At 32.7% G+C, this 19,898-nt stretch overlaps 3 protein-coding genes across 3 annotated transcripts in view; all 3 read right to left on the bottom strand.

Annotated features, from left to right (window-relative positions):
* The window catches only part of LOC145754631 (stabilin-2-like), a 34,859-nt gene extending 32,877 nt beyond the window's left edge, over nucleotides 1-1,982 (bottom strand). Inside the window, exons 1-3 of the mRNA XM_082570719.1 lie at nucleotides 1,687-1,982; nucleotides 1,269-1,372; nucleotides 232-406 (exon numbers count right to left, since the gene is read on the bottom strand). Of these exons, the coding sequence (XP_082426845.1) occupies nucleotides 232-406; nucleotides 1,269-1,372; nucleotides 1,687-1,741 (334 nt within the window). The 5' untranslated portion in view covers nucleotides 1,742-1,982. The remainder of the gene's footprint in view (nucleotides 1-231; nucleotides 407-1,268; nucleotides 1,373-1,686) is intronic.
* A 682-nt stretch (nucleotides 1,983-2,664) lies between these two features.
* Nucleotides 2,665-6,629, bottom strand: LOC145755188 (4-galactosyl-N-acetylglucosaminide 3-alpha-L-fucosyltransferase FUT6-like). Its single transcript, XM_082571416.1, has 5 exons — nucleotides 6,265-6,629; nucleotides 5,173-5,357; nucleotides 4,855-4,971; nucleotides 4,185-4,327; nucleotides 2,665-3,909 (listed from the first exon to the last, which is right to left on the bottom strand). The coding sequence occupies exons 1-5, from the start codon at nucleotides 6,559-6,561 to the stop codon at nucleotides 3,155-3,157; spliced, it is 1,497 nt and encodes a 498-aa protein (XP_082427542.1). The 5' UTR covers nucleotides 6,562-6,629; the 3' UTR covers nucleotides 2,665-3,154.
* Nucleotides 6,630-7,309: 680 nt separating this feature from the next.
* On the bottom strand, nucleotides 7,310-17,769 carry LOC145754969 (uncharacterized). Its single transcript, XM_082571151.1, has 16 exons — nucleotides 17,657-17,769; nucleotides 16,349-16,502; nucleotides 15,446-15,534; nucleotides 14,685-15,029; nucleotides 14,457-14,563; nucleotides 13,945-14,215; nucleotides 13,412-13,471; nucleotides 12,730-12,883; nucleotides 12,480-12,568; nucleotides 12,032-12,376; nucleotides 11,782-11,888; nucleotides 11,050-11,320; nucleotides 10,313-10,369; nucleotides 9,415-9,477; nucleotides 8,714-8,755; nucleotides 7,310-8,037 (listed from the first exon to the last, which is right to left on the bottom strand). The coding sequence occupies exons 1-16, from the start codon at nucleotides 17,733-17,735 to the stop codon at nucleotides 7,766-7,768; spliced, it is 2,505 nt and encodes an 834-aa protein (XP_082427277.1). The 5' UTR covers nucleotides 17,736-17,769; the 3' UTR covers nucleotides 7,310-7,765.
* Between the last annotated feature and the right edge of the window lie 2,129 nt (nucleotides 17,770-19,898).

Raw genomic sequence — 19,898 nt, 5'->3', positions numbered from 1 at the left:
ACATACAATGGTTTAATCCCGACTGATTTTATGCTCTTGTATCCCTGAAGTAAGATGCTATAAACAGTATAAACTTCTGCAGAGCCAACTTAATTATTGAGCAGTTATATTCCGTAATATCCCAAACTGCCAAAACAACCAAGACTTAGTTGGGTAACTGATGTTGCTTTTCACTTAGGCTATAAAATAGATTTCCCCAAAAAATCTATTACTTGTTTACAAACTTCTTACCCTGGCAATCCTGACCCCAATATCCTGTGCAACATTTTTTCTCAAAAATCAAAAGGGCACAAGAATGTGAACATCCACGTGCCCATTTTGTGAAAGAACTGACAGGAACTTTGTATCTACAGCCTCTTTTACCTCGACCACTTGTCAGTTTTACAGTATTGGATGGACATTTTAGCTACAGAAAAGATAAAGCTGAAAATTTATTTTACTAACTCGCGATTTTTGAGTGTAAGGTAGTGGTTAGAACACTAAGTTTACCTACATAAGATCCTGGAGTAAAATTTTTATATCTTACATGCTATAGCAGTATAGTGCCTCGTGAAATGTTTTCCCTGATAAATTTTGTATTACAAGCCTATTTTTAATTTATAATGTATATTATTGTGCGAACAACCCATCAACTATCTTGCATTACAAATATTTCACACAATTTATTTCAAAACATTTGAACCAATAACCGGCAGCGTGGTGTAGTGGTAAGATCACTTGCTACACCACACATAAGGTCGTGGGTTCAATCCCCATTGATCTTATGCTGTAGCGCCGTTGAGTAATGCGCTATAAACGGTATGAACTCCTGCTGAGCCAGCACTTAATCAGCAGCATAATTATCGGGCAATTATAATCTATAATATCCCAAACTGCCACAGGCAACTCGAGACTGGGTCGGAGTAACTGATGTTACTCTATGTTTAAGTCGCGCATTCGACTTTCCCACATCGAGGATAAAGATAAAAAAAAAATAAAATAAAAAAATAAATCACGAAATATAGTAAAAGCGCGCACTGATGGAGCTTTATTAGCGTCGTCCGCCAAGTTTATAAAATGCGAAATAGGAGGAATTGTTATAACCTTACCCCAATCTTCTTTTGTATATCCCGCCCTTTCCGCATTTGTTTTAGTATTACTCGTTTTAACTAACGGACGACGCTAATATAGATTCCAAATGCGTATATGCTTAGGTTAAAGCAATTACCTACCAATGTATTCAACGGATAAAAATTTAATAATGATTTCGCGCAACTTTAAGGCATTACCCGCATATTCTTTCTGCAGCTGACACATCGTCCCGGTCGTATTAATTTTCTATTCGTATCACAACGATTTGGTGATTCACTGGCCTCTACCGATAAAACACAAACTAAAAACAAACATTAAGATAAAATATCTACCATATTTCAATCCAATTTTGCTGTAAAATAGTTTACATTTAATAACTGTAACGTAAACAGTAACGAAGGGTAAATATTTTTACTGTAAAAAAAACTTCCCGCTAATATTTAAAACATGCGTAGTTCAGTTATACAAGGGAATTTCCCCGAATAAGTCTAAAAATGTCTACGTATGTTAAATTTAGGTACAAGTTTGTATACTTAAAAGATTTATATTAAACTTTTAGCATTACAAATAAAAAGATTAAAATCTATAAAAATTAAAATAAAACATATCACTTACCATAAAAACACGCTGTTAAAATAAAAAGTTTAAGTAAAACACATTTTCTGTCCATTTCGCTTTCTTAAATAACTTAATTAAATATCTTAAAGTGCATCCTTAATTGTACAAAACTTGGGCTTTATTATTGTACTGATACATGTTGTTCTGTTTATCCTAAGGTCAAATTAACTTAACTTAATAAAATTTGAGCTCTACAACAACAGCAAAATATTTACTAAAACTCCTAAAGCGCAAGAATTCGCAACCTTTTCATGCTACACATTTATCTATGTATACTTATCACTAGTTTACTTACTTTGGGCGCTACAATACTACAATGTTTTCTTGGTGCGACTAAACAAACTCCTGCGTTATCAAAAGCGCAAACCATGGCAAATATTTCAATACCGGGTGTCGTCATAGGCACTACACACAGGCCTGACTTGCTGAAATACGAAAATAAAATTCCAAGCAGAAACAAAATGAATTTAATCGCTTAAAGGAAGTAAGCTATAGCATGGCACAGCTATCCCCCAAGCTCTATTTTTAAGTACAAATAACTCTGTATTCTCAACAGTTAGGGCTATGGTATGTAAAAAAATATCATTGTATTTTATGTATTGCGAAATACTACATTACTATACTAACGTCACTTGCAGCTGATATTATAAATACGTTTTTGCCAATCACGATTATTTAAACAGAAGAAATAATAAACTAGTATCAGGCCTATACATTTATTAGTATTAACCAAAAAATATAAACAATATATTTTTTTTAAATGATACATAGGTTAACTAACTAATACAGGCACATTTCCATAAACAGTTACTCTTACGAAATCTCTGCCAGTGCCACGTAGTAATCTACACGACCTACATTCACATTCCCTTATTGCAATATAAAAACAAGGTCGGAAGCATTCCTTTCTTATGATTCGGAATTCGTTTTTTTTAAATTTCCTATTACGCACGAAGCAAAAACTGCCATGCTGGCTGCATGCGCCGTTAGCACCAATACGCGTGAAATTAAGAAAACGTTCAAAAAGAAACAAAAAATCTAACTTCTGCTTAGTTACACAACGATTCGAAGATGCAAGACGCACAAAAGTGAATGCCCACATCGGTACGTGTGAACACTCGCAAGCGAATTGCCAAAAATTTTGCCGTTTCACTTTTTTACGTTGTTCATAAAACGCCTAGATTTTCGTGATAAAAACTTTTTTTCCGAACGAAATGAATGAGTTTTCAAGATTTCCGGTTTTCATTTTTAGTTCCCAGAGAAAAACACGTTAAAAAAAATTCGAAACTTTGTGCATACTTTTATGAATGTGAACCATAAAAAATACGTCAAATCACAGTAAATAAATCAGACCCGATCGTATTAAAAATACATAGACAAATTAAACACTCAAAAATATAACAGAGCTTGAATTAAATAAATAAATACACTTATAAAAATATAGTTTGTAATACTAAAAACTTTCTTATTCATTTAAAAAGTTGATTTTTTTATAAAAATATTTTGTTCTAGCGAGCTTACAGAGAGCAATGGCAACTGCTATACCGATGGCATATAAAAAAAGGATAAAACAATACCCTTTCAACTGGTGAAGCGGTTTAAGGCGCCATTTAAGCAAGTTGGCGTAGTATGCGCCTTTTAAGTCTTCCCACACAGAGCGTGGCGTAAGGCACAATTTGTTTTCATTTAAATACCACCAGTCGTGTAATGAATAAACCACATTAGGGACGACTTTTATGTCGTCTTGAAGCACGCGACATAGCTGGCAGAACTTCATGTCCTTACTGTTTCTCTGGCCAAATTTATTTGCGGTGAGTGACGTCACGTTTTTGGTGACGCCATCCATCCAGTCGAAATACCTTGCGTACGCCTTTGGGTTTTCGTCGAGGTACTGTAGGTATTCCACCAACTCTTCCGGCGTGGAAAAGTCCTCCATTAAAATGAAAGAACCCGGTGGTAGAACAGCTTCGACGTCCGGGCGCGTCGGTCCCCAGATCACCGGCACCGTCCCGGTTAGTATTGAGTTCCGCCATGTTTTTTCGGTGATGTAGTCACGGCAATGAAGGGCGTTTTCCATTGCAAAATAAAACTTGTATTTGCTGATGATCTGCTGTAAGTTCCATAGGCCAGACGCCAGGCTAAGGGCGCAATCGCCGTACATGTCAACCTTTGAATTCAGCTCTAAGATATCCAGCATCATTCTCACGCGTTGTATTGCACCTAAAAGAGAAGTCCGGTTGGAAAAATTCAAATTTTAGTTTAAAATACATAATTTATGCTTTAAAAAGACGTCAGCAAAATATGCCGAAAATAACTAATGAAGTCTTTACTATATACGATTAGGTGACTTTAATTTTTTAACTTAGATGTTTAAACTGCTGGATTTTAAAACACGCGCATGTTGCCAGTATTCAAGTACATGATAAATCAGGCTTTAAAGATAATAAGATTTTTTCTGATTAGGAGTTTTTTGACAAATACAACTGAGTTAATACCTTTCGTGAAACGACAATTGCTTGAAACCCAAACTGCCAACGAGTCCTTGCTTGCCAGCAGTTGGTCTTTGTTTTTAAATGCCGGTTTCATCTCTGAAATTTCAGCTAATGTGTAGTACGGAAAATATATATCAGAATCTCTCCTAAAAACATTAAAAAAAAAAAATAATTAAAATTAAAAAAACAATAAATTCATTATGCGTATAATTTTTAAATTAGGTACAGTATTTACTTGTCGTTTAATACTGTTATATTATTTGTCGTTCAGTATTTTTATAATTAAAATTTAGCAGGCAGCGTGGTGCTTGCTACACCACACATAAGGTCGTGAAAGCACCTTGCGTAAGGCACTATAAACGGTATGAACTCCTGCTGAGCCAGCACCAAACTGCCAAAGGCAACTCGAGACTTGGTCGGACTAATTGATGTTACTCTATGTTTAAGTCGCGCATTCAACTTTTTTGATTGAAGATAAAGATATATACCAAAAAAACAAAAAAAAAATCACTTGCACTTTAGGGTTCTCGGATAAACTTAGAACTTTAAAATAAGAAAAAGAACTAGCTAGAGCCGTAAAGTACAAGAGTTTTTCTGCAGACCGTAAAGTTTAAGTTATTAAAATAACCTTTAAAAAATCTATGATAATAAAAACCACCATAATGTCACATACCTATATGTCATTGTGTAGTTAAAGAGACCGTCGTATTGCTCCAACGGCACTTTGTATGTATGGTAAAGAGTCCAGGGATTCTCCAGACAAAACCACACGTACAGCTGGCCGGGAAAACTAAAAAGACAGTTAAAACAAAAAGTCAAAAGTTTCAATTGTTCAAGTTGAATTTATTTTCAGAATTGTTTGCACATTATCAATACCGAACTATTTAGTATACTACTACTTTAACACAAACTGGTGTAACCAACGGATACTTAATAGCAGATAGAGTCACAATCAAACAACCATATGTATATATACAAAAACAGGAGTTACCTTCTTGAGTGCAGTTTTCGACCTTCTATCATATACGTAAAGTGGTACACCACTACATCCGCTTTATAATGCAATTCCTCGTCGAAAATCACCTCACAATTACAGCCGCATTTTTCTTCGAATTTCGGAAATAAGTCGACCCCGAAAAAGCCGACCGGGTCGATAAATAAAATAAGCTTCTTTCTCTAAATTAAAATGCCTTAAGTTATGTTGGTTACTGCATGGTCAAATTAACCTAAAGATTACTCAACTCTGAATAACTTAAAGATAACTTAACTCTAAAGTCAACTGAACCCGATAAGTGTTTGCTACACCACACATGAGGTCGTGGGTTCAATCCCCACTGATATCATGCTGCAATTATAGTCTCTATAATATCCCAAACTGCCACAGGCAACTCGAGACTGGGTCGGAGTAACTTATGTTACTCTATGTTTAAGTCGCGCATTCGACTTTCCCACATCGAGGATAAAGATATATACAACAAAAAAAAACTGCAGGTTTGTTTGGAGCACCTTGCCGGGCCGCCAATTTTTCCAGGTTAAATGCCTTAAAGTCCGAAAATGTGATTAAGCGGTCATAGCAGCGGACTACGAGCTGAAATGTTTTGGGTTCGAGTCGCACCATAGCCACACTATTTGCCCTTGAGTCCGGCGTTTACGAATAGCTTAAACACGTCATAACAGCACACCCTTATTCAATAAAAAATATAAAACCTATCATCTTAAGGTGATATAAAAAAAAGCCTTTAAGCCGAAGAAGCGTGCTTATCCTTTTACTTGTAAGCTTGTTTTGTTTTAAAAACATTTAAAAATGGGCATCATCGATTTGATAATAGAATGAACTGCTTTAAATTTAATTAGTTTTTATTGGTTAACTTTAGTGGTTTTTTAAGACTGGTTCGCGAATAAAAAATCAGTTTTTAATCGGTCCGCAGTGCGAAAAGGTTGCCGACCCCTGCTTTAGGGTATCTAATGTGTTATCAAATTGGTTTAAAACCAAAGTTAAGTTGCCTTTGTGTTAACCTACAACCAAGTATTATATTACTACAACTTGACATAACAATTTCACAATTAAATAAATTACACTTACTTCGTGGTTTTCGTTTCTGTGTGTATTGTTGGCATTGATGTCTCGCGTTACGTTACGTGTATTCTGCTGAACCCTTTCGAACACCGAGTCGTCGTACACCGGGATTTTGTTGTTGATATCCCAACTGTCTGGTTGTGGCCACAGCCACCAGTAACTTATATCTCGACGCACCTCGCCCTCGACATGTCGACTTAAACTTAGTTGAGAGTAAAAGAAAACAGTAATAACAAGAAAAATGCATGCCGGTATGAGAGTATTTCTACGGCAATAGTGGACCATTAGGCTTCGCACATACATTTAACTAGCTAATACACCTTACTCTTGGTTAGCACATGTTAAATTAGGCTATGCGTTAAAATGTGCTTGTGCCCTATAAAAACAAAACACAATTAACAAAAATACGGTTAACACTTAATCACAGGCACACTACACTTGTTAAAATAATTAAAACTGCCCTCAATTTTACATAGCATTAACTCTATAATGGGTGAACTATTAGGCACATATAGTATACAGTTTTCACATCAACGCATTTGCCCAACCGCCGAAATTCTTCTACAGGTGTGTAACATAATACTGTTGTTTTATAGTAGCCTAACAAAAAGCGAACACGGCTCTAAGCTACTTTCCATTGTATAGTATATCTAAAAACCTTTTGTAAACTCCATTTACAAAACGAGGCCGAACTAACTTTAAGACAGGCTAACAAAAACACGTTATAATTATAAAGTCTGATGTACACATACCTGTTTTTAAACAATGTAAGGTAAGCTGTATGCTGTGAATAGGTATTCAGGTACTTAAGCGCAACGCTTATACATCTTTAGCACTTGCTACGCTACGAACCGGAAGCTTCTTCTTACTATAATAACATGCAGCCTATATAGTAAAGGTAAACAAAAGGTACCAAAAATGGCCTTATCTTAATTAAAAGTGCTTGTAGTACCAATAGGCATACTGACAACTGCACTGATATATAATAAAACGCTAGAAGTAACGATAAAGCTTGTAATTTCTTTATCAAAATAATAATAAAATGTAAGGCTTAAGTTGTACTTGCAATGCAATAACAAAAAATATTAGTAAATAAAATTGTGAAATGGAGGATAAATAAACCCATAAATTTAAATTTTTGTGCCCTGTCGTTTTGCGATAACCTTTGGCTTAAAAAAACGGTTTTGATAGGGTTTAAAAATTACAGTTAAAAAGATAAAAAATAAAAAAGGGCGAAAAAAAACTAAAAGCACGTGGTCACAAAAAATAATTTAATGTAGAGTAACGAGGTAGGAATAAGTAAACGAAACAGACAAATCCCAAAAAATCGACAATAAAATTGGAATCGTTTCGAATAAATAAACATCATATAAAAAAAAGCGCATAATATGATTTCTATACCCAAGCGAGTAAAATTGCCTTTTAAATAACACTTGATATAAATAAAGGCCACAAACACAAGAGATTGTAAAATATATTAAAAAATAAAACAAAGAAATGGCAAGGTCTACGTCACGCAACGTATTTCTGAGGCCGGGCAGTTATGATTAAAAACGTCTACAGTCTTTAGATCGTTGTCGAAAGTCACCGGGTTATTAAAATCCGGCGGAGGCTGCGTAAATCTGTCAGAAAGTTTCTTTTTCTGCCTTCGCTTTAAAACGTAATAAAGCCCTGCGACGGCAGCCAATGTGACCACTACAACAGCTATTACCACTCCGATTGCAACTACTGCTATGTTAGATTGCTTGTGAGGAGCCACGCCGGGGTTTAGTGTACTGGCTGAAAATAGAAAATTGTAATAATTAAAAAACATTGAAAATTAAAACACTTGAAAAAGCAATGACAAGTTAAAGCACTGAATTACACTGAATATAATATATGTTTAATTTATGATGTTGGTATTTGGTAAAGCGTCATTCCTAATTTTTATTAATTTTTTTGGTATATATCTTTATCCTTGATGTGGAAAAGTCAAATGCGCGACTTAAACATACTCCGATTCAGTCTCTAGTTACCTTTGGGGATATTATATAGATTATGAATGACCGATAATTATGCTGCTGATTAAGTGCTGGCTCAGCAGGAGTTCATACCGTTTATAGCGCCTTACTTAAGGGGGCTACAGCGTGAAAGCAGTGGGATTGAACCCAAGACCTCATGTGTGGTGTAGCAAGTGTTCTTACCACTATACCAAGCTGCCGGTGTGTTAATGCCTTTACATTACGCCATTCTTACAAAATATATGTTATTACTAAACAAGTTGCTAATTTGGTAAAATAGAAACATTATCAAGAATTTGTCGGGTTCTCACATCAAAAATAAATTAACAACAAAAATAACTAATACTACGCTTAAAGCCCTAAAATATACTTTAACAAAAAATCTTTTACAACTACTAATTAGCCACGAATTCTTTAAGCCAACTAAACTATAAAAATTAATGGCCTTGAATTACCTGTTTTCGTCGTAAGTGTAGTTGTCACTCTAACTTCTGGACCTGAAAAATTAATAAAACTCCGATTAATTCAAAGCAAACAAGATCATATCAACAATTATAAAAGAATGCATAGAAGTCCTATTTAAATATCAAGTAGCGGCCAACCATTTAAAAGGCGTCAGTCATTGTCGAAAAAATATTTCCGAAAATTGCTAAGCCGCGTATTATAAATATCAACAAACAAGAGCGCACGTGAACCCAACGCAATATCACGTTTAAATTTGATAACAGTAATCCCTTTTTTTATTATTCAAAATTGTAAACAGCATAAACAACGGCCTGCGTAGGCATGGTGAATCACATTACACAGTAATTTTAACATAATACCAACAAATCAAAAACCAGTTAGCCTTAGACAGATGATATATTGTATGAAGACAGTCATAATATTTTTGTATTTATTGTCGATGTGGGAAGGTCGATTTCACGACCTAAACATAGAGTAATACTAGTTACTCCGACCAAGTCTCGAATTGGGTTTGGCAGTTGAAAGTCCGATAATTAAACTACATATGAATTGTTGGTTTAGCAGGAGTTTATGTAGTTTCAAAACCCTACTCAAAAACGCTATAGAATGAGAGTAGTAAGGAAGGATCAAACCCACAATCTTAAGTATTATAAGCCAAGTGTTTAACCGATACACCGAGCTTTGTTTTTACCTTCGTTATTTTTTAGTGGTTTGGCGACTGCCGTTTCGGTGACGTTCGTCTTTACCGCCACATCTGTAAAATCAAATTAAAGTTTAGGTTTTTAATAAAACAATAATTAAAATTAATTATTTTTTGCCAATGAGGAAAGCGACAACTTAAAAATAAGCGGTTAATATAATTATAGCGTTGTCTTAAAATCCTATGTAATTTCTTGCGGTGGATTTAAAATACGACCGCTTAGCACAACCGCAGTGACGTCATTCGAGAAGAAAACTCGTATTTGATTTATTCTAATTCTCCCTTAAGCTGGCTTTGATCATATGCATATAAACGAAGATGTAATTTATAAAATATCTTTTGATTGTCCAAAAAAGCGACATTGTTACTAAATGAAGCGGTATTAGGAAAATAACTTTGAATGAAGCGATGTTAGAAAAAAATAACTGTAAGTGAAGCGGTGTTCGAAAAATAACTCAAAGACTAGAAGACGGTGTTTTAAAATAGTTAATGCAAGTTTAAACATGCAGAATAATTTAGGTACAGCGCAGGCTAAAACATTAAAGCGAAAAAAAATCAATTTGCACCAAGAGCTGCCCTCGATTAAGTTTAGCATCAAATTTTACTAAGAAAAATAAAAGAACAAAAATTCAAAAAATCTACGTCACCACCACTTAATCATTTGGTATAGTTATTTAAAGCATCGAATAAGTATGCACGCGTTTTTTTATGTAAGAGTAATCGAACGTTTCATTTGCATATAATTAAGTATGAAGCATGTTATTAAATAAAAGCCACGAAACTTCAAAGCGCAGTAAATCTTTTAAGGAATTTTAATGACAACTTTTTTGAGTTTTTAATTTAATTCCGCATTGGTCAAATTAATGGATTAAAATTTCTAAACACTTACCTCTGTTGTTTTCAGCTTCGGGGCTTTCCGTATTGCCACTGGTTGTCGCAGGAATAACTAAAAAAAAAACATTTAAAGATTAGAAATGTAGTCCGGTGGTGTGTCGAACCGGTCATGGCGTCGGACTACGAACCAAAAGGTTTCGAGTTCGAGCCGCACCATTGCCACACTATTTGCCCTTAAGCCCGGCGTTTACGGATAGCTAAGACACGTGCCAACAGCCAACCTATCCCCCATATAAAAATAAAAACCTGACACCTTAATGTAATGCAGTAATACATACTTATAAACAAAGATTAGACAAAAATTTAACAAAAAAATTGTTATTTATCTTTTAAGAATTAAAAGTGTTTACAAATTTGTAAAAAATTCCATATTTTATAATAACAAAATCGGATCAAAATTCAATTATATTTTTTTAAGAAGCTAAAGTCTGATTTATGCAGTTGACACAACGCGGCTACTTAACAAATACAATCTGCAAAGGTATGCCTGTTATTCGGTAAATAATGCGATTATATTTTAAAAAATAACATAAATCGTTTGATTAAATTTGTGACGTCATTTGAATAGGTAAATTACAAGGATATAACATTTCAAAGAGAATTAATCATCAAAAAATTCATTTTTTAAAATCAAAATAAATGATGACAGCCAACTTAAAATGCGAAGTGGCTTCAAATTGTGAAAGTAGTTTTGATATTACAAATATTAAAAAAAAACTTTTTTTCTGTTACCTTTAAAGTTTAGTGTAAACCCTTCCCTTGCCGTCTCTCCGTCGGACTTGAACCCGACCATCAGATAAGTGACGTCACTCAGCGAAATCGTGACGTCATCAGGCAAGTTATTGCCATGGTGCCTAGAGATGCGGATAGGAGATCGGTCGAAGAAGTTGCGGAAGGTGTGGATCGTGAGGACATCTTTTTTGGGTTGGAGGTTGAAGTAGACGAAGGAAAAAGTGATGTTGTAATCTACCTCGTTAGAGAGATATTTCGCTGGAGCAAATATCTAAAAGATGTAATTTTTTTTAAACCTTTAGATAATGCATGAGATGGATAGTATTTTGTTGCAACAATTTTTTTGAGATCACTTGTACTTTGCGGTTCTCAGAAAAACTCTTGTACTTTGCAGTACTACTTAATTCTCTCTTGTACACTAAATTCTACCTAATTCTCTTGTATTAAACGGTTCTCGCTAATTCTCTTCCGTACTTAACGGTTCTCGCTAATTTTCTCCCGTACTTAACGGTCCTAGCTAAAATTTTCTTATACTTTACTGTCCTATGATTTTTTGAAAACCATCAAGTACAAGTGATCCGATTATTTTCATAATTTAAACAAAGGGGCAATTTTGTGCACATAATGCATTGTCTTTGACGTATATGGTAATATCTTCAACAATAAACAATTTCAGTTAATACTATGTCTTTTACTCGACAAATGCACTACTAAAACATTTTCTTGTCATACCTGCCAGTTGCACGTTTGATTATGATGATAGTTGCCAGGCCATCGGGGTGAATAGATTGTCCCATAATCCTTAAACTTAAAAGATCCACCACAACGGCCAGCATTTGCTAAATACACACAAGAAAATCAATTAGAAAAAAAATTACAAAAAAATGCAGAATTAAAAAAAGTGTTTAATAAACCGAGGTTACATATAAATACCTATATTTTTTTTATAATTCGAGCAATTAAAGTTGAACGGGTAACTTACTGTCATATATAGCCATAGCATTTTTTCCTCCACATGCATGGACAGGGTCGCCAGTGCAATGATTCTGCAAACACAAATTTGATGGCAACTTGTTACTTCTATCTTCTAAAACAGAATCCGCTTCCTCTGCAGTATTCCAACCACCACAGTAGCAGGAATGACCAACTGTTAGCCCAGCATAATCGTGCTTTCGAACACGACAGTAGTTAAGGCAGCGAGCTATCCTCATGTTTGGATCGGTTAGTAAAGTGTCATTGCTTTGTAGAATAGAAACGTATTGGTTTAGGCCCTGTGTTGAACTGCCGTCTGGTATAATAGTTTTGTAGCAGCCAGTATATGCAGGAGCTGAAAATATGACAAATTGATTAAAAATTAAATTTGAAGATAAAGCTACAGCAGTAAAACAAACTAAAGCTTGTTAATTGACAAAACAAAACCTAATACTTACTTCTACAACTTGGTATATGACATAGCGATCGGCTTAGTACACCATTTATTCGAATAAAACACCAAGGAAACACACTGTTGTTTGGATTCCTAAAATAAAAAAAATAGTTAGAACCTAAAATGACAACTTATTTTCTGAAATGTTTGATAATAATTCTGAAAATGTTTGATGTTATTTATTCCACCAAGTAATTACATAACTTTGATTTAAATAAAGCAAAGTTCTTGCAACAAAAATTTAAAAAATCTACCTGCAATAGTTTTCAGTCAAATTCTCAAATTCTTTGATTCCAACATCAGCCCACTTCAAGCAAGGAGTGAAAGTTGATGGAGTTGTCAATGGGGCTTCTATCTGGCTTTGTGTTCCTTGGTAGTCAGCACCGTTTGCCGTATAACATTCTGTTTCTAATATAACAAGTATTTTGATTACTTGATACCATACTAAAATGTTTTAAATGTTAGCAATTTAAAGAAAATTTTCTAGGTCTTAACAATTAGACCAAAATGTATTAAAGGTTTAAATTTCACAATGATAAGTTTAAATAGAATTTTAGCAGTGTAAACGGTATTAACAAATGTTGACAGTTGTTTTAACTTATTCTTGTTCTATTATTATATTGATAATCGGTTGTAATATTTTGGAGAAATTTAAACATATTTTGACATATTATTCATGATAAAAAAAATCCCAATCTTATATATTCCTAGCTTTTAATACAAGATCCTCTTCTAAAGCATTCGAAAATGACACGCGTTTTTTGTGTGAAAATTAGTCTACTCCATTTTTCATAAAATTAATTATATGGCATATGATTACATCTAAGCTATCTAATTTCAAAGCATAAGAAATTTTAATGACAGTGACTTTGGTCCGCAATTTAATTAATGCACATCCGTTAAATTAAGAGATTGAAATTATTTAACAAAACTTACCTTTTTCGCTGATCTCAACTTCAAGTTTTTTTTCTTCGACAATCGGGTTTGCAGAAATCACTAAAAAAATTTAAAATTAAAAAATAATTTTTTTTTTTAAGTAAACAAATTTATTGTGATTTTTAATCAACATAGAAAACGTAAATTTTTTTTTGTTATTTCGGTAACCGAACTTTTTTTAAGCAAAACAAGATTAAGAGTTAATCGTATATTCTCGGTAAGATAAGGTGTGATTCATAAAGTTGATAATAACATGCTACTTATAACATAACTCCTCGAAGGTATGTCTTCGCGCATAATGCGATTAGATTTCGAACAATAACATAAATGCGTACGATTAAGTGTATGACGTCATTTGAATGAGAAAGTCAATACAGACAAGTAATAATTTAAAGCAAATTAACTCCGAAAATTAGAGATTTAATATCAAAATGATCATTTACAGCTTAAAAAGTTACTTAGAATTTAAAACAATTTTTTTTAGTGTAAAAAAATTAACTAAAAAAAATATTATAACAAAAAAAAATAATTACCTTTAAAATTCATTGTAAACCCTTCCCTTGCCTTCTCTCCGTCGGACTTGAACCCGACCATCAGATAAGTGACGTCACGCAGCGAAATCGTGATGTCGTCGGGCAGGTTTTTTCCGTGGTGCCTGGAGATGCGCATAGGAGATCGATCAAAGAAGTTGCGGAAGGTGTGGATTGTCAGGACATCTTTTTTGGGTTGAAGATTAAAGTAAACGAAGGAAAACGTGATGTTGTAGTTTTCTTTGTCGGCAAGGTATTGTCCAGGAATAAAAATCTTAATAATAAAAATTCATTATTAAAAATTGACTCATTCACAAATGTACAACAACAGTTTAAGCAAAAAAAAATTTATAAACAATTCTTTAACACTACCTTAACTTTATTGAAAAAATATTACACTTTACTTAGGTATATACGTCGGTTATAAATGTACTAAACAGAATTAAACAAAATATATCCATTTACAATTGCAAAATAAATGTTTGAATAAGCTTTCTTAATAGTAACGACATTACCTGCCAGTTGCATGTTTGATTGTGTTGATAATTGCCAGGCCATCTTGGTGAATAGATAGTTCCGTAATCTTTAAACTTGAAAGATCCACCACAACGTCCTGCGTTTGCTAAAAATTTAAAAAAAAAAATTTTAAAACTAATAATACTTTTAATAATATTTTTATAAATTAAATATTTCTAATTTGTGTTGAAACGAACCAGGGCCATTTTTAATTAACAATAACTTACTGTCATATATAGCCAAAGCGCTTTTTCCACCGCAAGCATGGATAGGATCGTCAACGCAATGATTCTGCAAACACAAATTGGATGGCAACTTGTTACCAACATCATTCAAAACAGAGTCCCCTTCTTCAGCAGAATTCCAACCACCACAGAAACAAGAATGACCACGTGTTAGCCCAGCATAATCATGTTTTCGAACGCGACAGTAATTAAGGCAGCGTGATATCTTCATTTTAGGGTCTTCTAGTGAAGTGTCGTTGCTTTGTAGTATAGGAACGTATTGACTAGGGCCTTGGGTCAAACTACTGCTTGATATCATAGTTTTATAGCAGCCGACGTATGCAGGAGCTAAAAACAATACATATGTAAAAGATTCAAATTTATTTAGCCTGAAGAAAAAATAAATACAAACATTTAAGTTAAACGGCTTATGCATTGGTGCTTAATGTTATATACAAAATATTAAAGAGGTTAAATTGAACTTATAGCATAAAGGTAATACTTTAAACAAACAACCGAAATAAACTGCCCATGCATTGATTCTTAATAATATATGTAAATAGAAATAAGGTTAATCGAACTTAGAGTTTAAGGATAAATAAATATAAGAATTTTAAATAAACAACTGAATTAAACTGCTTTCGAAATATTGTTATTTACGTATATACTGTAGTTGTTATTCTTATAAGCCAAAAGGTTACGTCGACAATGTGATTCACTGTTATTTAAGTTTGTTGATTAACTAAATATTATTCTGTACTTACTTTTGCAACTTGGAATATGGCATAACGATCGTGTTAGTTGACCGTCTTGTCGAACAAAACACCAAGGAAACACATTGTTGTTGGGGTTCCTTAAAAGTAAACACGTGGAAAAATTGACCATGAATTTATACCAAAATCTTAGCTCATAACTTTTATATAGAATTTAAAAATAAAAACTTTATCAAAAATGTTTTTTGTTGCAAATTATTTAAATATCCTTGGTATAATATGGTTAATTAAACAAAATTCTAAATAGCTCAAATAAAATCAGATAAATTTGCATAAATAGATTTAAACAAATGCTAAGGAATCAAAACATATGCTAAAGAGATTAGAGCAAGTGTTAGTTTGATTAAAAAAAATGCCAAACAGACCGTAAGGCAAGTCTTGAATTGATCAAAACAAATGACTAAGAGATCAGAGCAAATTTGAACTGATCAAAACAATTATTTAAGAAATGAAGACAAATACTAAAAAGGTTAGAGCAAGTCTTGAGTTAAGCACAACAAATGCAGAAAAGACCAAGGCAAATGTTGATTAATTAAAACAAATGCTGATCAAATCAGAGCAAATGTTGAATTAATCAAAACAAGTGCTGAAGAGATCAGAGCAAGTGTTAAACAGATTACAACAAATGCTGACAAGACCAGGGCAAGCGTTAAATTGATTAAAACGGTGCTTAAAACATTAAACCAATGATAAATTGATCAAAACAAATGATGAAGAGATCAGGGCAATTATTAATTGATTAAAACAAATGCTGAAGTATTTAAAATAAATGCTGGAAAGAACAGAGCAGTGTTCATTTGATCAAAATAATTGTTAAACAGATCAAGGCAAATGTTGACTTGATCAAAGCAGAGCAAACCCAATATTTTAAGACAAAAAACTATTCAAGGTTACCTGCAATAATTCTCAGTCAGATTTTCAAATTCTGAAATTCCAGTCTCTGACCACTTTACGCAGGGAGTGTAAGATTTAGGAGTACTCGTTGGGGCCTCGATTTGACCCTGTGTTCCTTCATAATCGGCGCCGTTTGCTGTGTAACATTCTGTTTCTATAAAAAAATAAACAAAAAAAGGTTTTTTAAAATTATAATCTATCGTCATTTTTCATAATACACTATTAGCATGTTATATTAATGTTTAGATAAATGTTTTGTTAGTTTAATCTATATTGTTGATGTTTTTTATTTTAAATTTATAGCCTATACAATAACACGAGATACAATTTTTTTTTATTAATTTGGAATTTCCTATCTAGGCTACTAATTACGTTTACAGCATGCGGTATTTAAGCATGTGCGGTAGGTAAAAACTAATAACCGGTAATTACTTAATCCCAAAATTACCACACATATACCTCAAAATAATTAAGGTAGTAAGGCTGTAATGAGAAAGAAAATAATTTTAGTTTTGATCAAACGCTAAAAGTAAGTATTTAAAAGCCGAGTTGTATCAAGAAAAAAACAGGTGTAAAAAACAAAAACAGTCAAAATAATAAAAAAGCTAAAACCCGACATTTAAAAAAAAACAAATAACTGAGTTCTGTTAAATTATTGGTTAAAAATGAATCACTTGTACATTACGGTTCTCGGAAAAACTTGGGACCTCGGGAAATCTTAGGAAGTACCCGTTAGATGATTAGCGAGGACCGTAAAGTACAAGAGTTTTTTTCTGAGAGCCGTGATGTACAAGTGATCCTAAAAATTATGAGCTGTCAATTTATTATTTTTTTGTATTCCATTGTACCAGACCCCAAATTCGATGCTTCAAATCAGAGAGACGTAATCTAACGCCATCTCTTCGATTTTACCGCGAAAAAATTATTCGCGTACTTTAGTTCTGTTTCTACGAATTCGTTTACCCTTTGTACTCAGTATCTGTTTATCTCTAAAATTTTAATTTTGCAAAATATTCTACTATATAAGTTTACGTAATTTATTTTACTACAGATGGAAAACTTAAAAAAAAATAAGCTGCTTTAAATAAAACACTGAGGCCATAACACAAATATTATTTTTTAAAAACAATTATTTAAAAAAAAATAATTTAAACAAAAAAAAGTAGGTTAATGTAATACGTAATTTTAACCAAGTCTTTTTTATTAACAATTATTTACAATTTTTTTTTTAAATAATTTTTAAGTCAAATTAACATTAAATAAATATTATAAAATTATTTCGATAAGTGTTTAAAAAATTCAACTTACCCGATCCAGTTGTTTGGCCTACCGCAATCCCCAAAATTAAATAAAATAAAAACAATATCGTACATAAAAACTTTTTCATTTTTTTTTTAATTTAAAATCAACATAAATGAATCTAAAAAATAAAAATGTGTTTAAAATCGACACCGTCTATTTTGGGTTAATTTTTATTCTCAGTCAATGCCTCGTCGCAGGCTACAGCCGCTAATGGCATGAACTGCAGGTTCCTCTCTTACTTATATGCGCAGAGTCACGTGATCAAGACAGACACTGGAAACTTGTAAAAAAAAATTTTAGGCCAAGATGTAAAAACGTAATATAAAGTCATTAATAGGTGCTTTTTTGTATTAAAGAACATGCGCGTCTTTTTATTACCAAAAATGAAGTTAAAAAAATATGTTTAAAACACTCAAAATACTTTAACAGAACATCAAGAATACTTTTTTTTACATAAATACCTGCATTGAAATTATTAATGACTGAGGACCTTGTGTTTTTCCGACCTTTATTACACACCACCAATTAGCAAGCAATTCCTAATACACAATCATATGAGGTCAGAAGCATATCCTAAACCTGTACCTTAACATGTTAAAATAGCACGATATTTTTCCGCAAAGTTAAATAGGTTCGTAGATGGCCATATGACCTTCAGTCGACTCTGCTTAGAAAATAAATATTCTCCGTTCCTCGAATGCCTAAAACAATAATTAGCGTCTAATTCGGAAAGCCCACAAAGCAAAAAAGCGAGATCTTTGGATACCAAGAATCGTATATTTTTCGCACAAAAGGACAATTATATGAACAAAGGCATCCGTGTGGAAGTATGGGTTAATTTATTTACAATAACATCAAGACAATGCTACGTATGATTACAGCTAAATATTAAAATAGCGCTGTCGAAAAATAAAAACGAACTTATCTAGATTGTAATTAAAAAACTTGCACAAAAATACCCACATTCTTTAACAACGTTATCTTTCTGCCATGCTTTGTACCAAGAAAACGTACTGAAAACTTCAGGAGAAAATAAACACAAATCTGCGCGTATTTTATTAACATAAACAGCCCACCATCGTGGCGGTGGTAAATATCGTTTAAAATCTTAGACACTGCGGATCCTTATCTACGAGAGTTAGAAGCATGGCTATGCAAAATCGATTGTACGGGCTGAATTATGTCACTAATTAAAAGTAAACATCTTCAAAAGTGTTTATATTCGCGAACCTGCCTTTTGTTTTTGGATAAGCGGATAAGAAGGCTTAAGTATTGGATTGGGACTTTTTTGTGTGCTAGAATGTCTGAAATGCAAGCGGCTAATTGTACTACTGAGGTACTCGAACTGAGAGTAGCTAATTAACTGGCATCGAATGACGTCAACGGCAAATTTAAAGGCAATCGAAATTTGGCCTTCAATTTTCCTACAAAACGTCTTTAGTACACCTCCTATTTATTTAATTTTATAGAACCAAATTAAAAAAAAAATCCGTTTTTGAGATCTATTTACGTTGCTTATGAAGTTTTATTAAATATTATTAATAACAAATCTATTAATATTTAATTCTTTGAAAAATAACGGCAATTTTTGTAGCGGAATAGCAATTTCAGTTTTTAAAGTGAACATATTTTAACAACATAAGTCTAAAAATTGACTTGTAAAAAGTAAAAATAGAAGTTAGTCTAAAAACGTTTTGGTAATACCCAAAATTCGACCTTCGACCTTTATTCTAATAATAAAATTATTAAAAGCAATAAATGCACCGATGTACGTAATATGACATTAGTTAATTTTCTTAAATGTTAAAATAATGCATATTTAAATTAATTATTTCCGTTTTATTAATTTAAATTAATATTCGTTACAATTGTCATTAAATCAAATATGACGCCCTGCCAAATATGTCAAATCGTTATAACTTTTGTAAAGAATTAAATGCATATACAATTTTCCAAGTTAAATTAGTAACATTTTAATAATGTCAAAACTTGTATTAGTATTACATCAAAATTAACTCAAAGCTAAAGTCCTGTAAATATTTTTGGTCAAAACATAAAGCCTAATACACAGTAAATTTAGGCATAATTACATCAATGAAACAATATATAATATGCCCTGGAGGTTCGGTTTTAAATTAATTAGAACCAGTAAAATTAAAACCGATCATGTGAGTACATAATTAAACACCTAAACTATAACAACTTTCAAACCAAATTTACATATTGCAGTTAGCTATACAAATTTTTA

This window comes from Corella eumyota, chromosome 6 (genome assembly GCF_963082875.1).
Source record: "Corella eumyota chromosome 6, kaCorEumy4.1, whole genome shotgun sequence".
Taxonomy (NCBI): Eukaryota; Metazoa; Chordata; class Ascidiacea; order Phlebobranchia; family Corellidae; genus Corella; species Corella eumyota.
The sequence above is the reverse complement of the archived record's forward strand: the minus strand, read 5'-3'. Positions and strand labels throughout refer to the sequence as shown.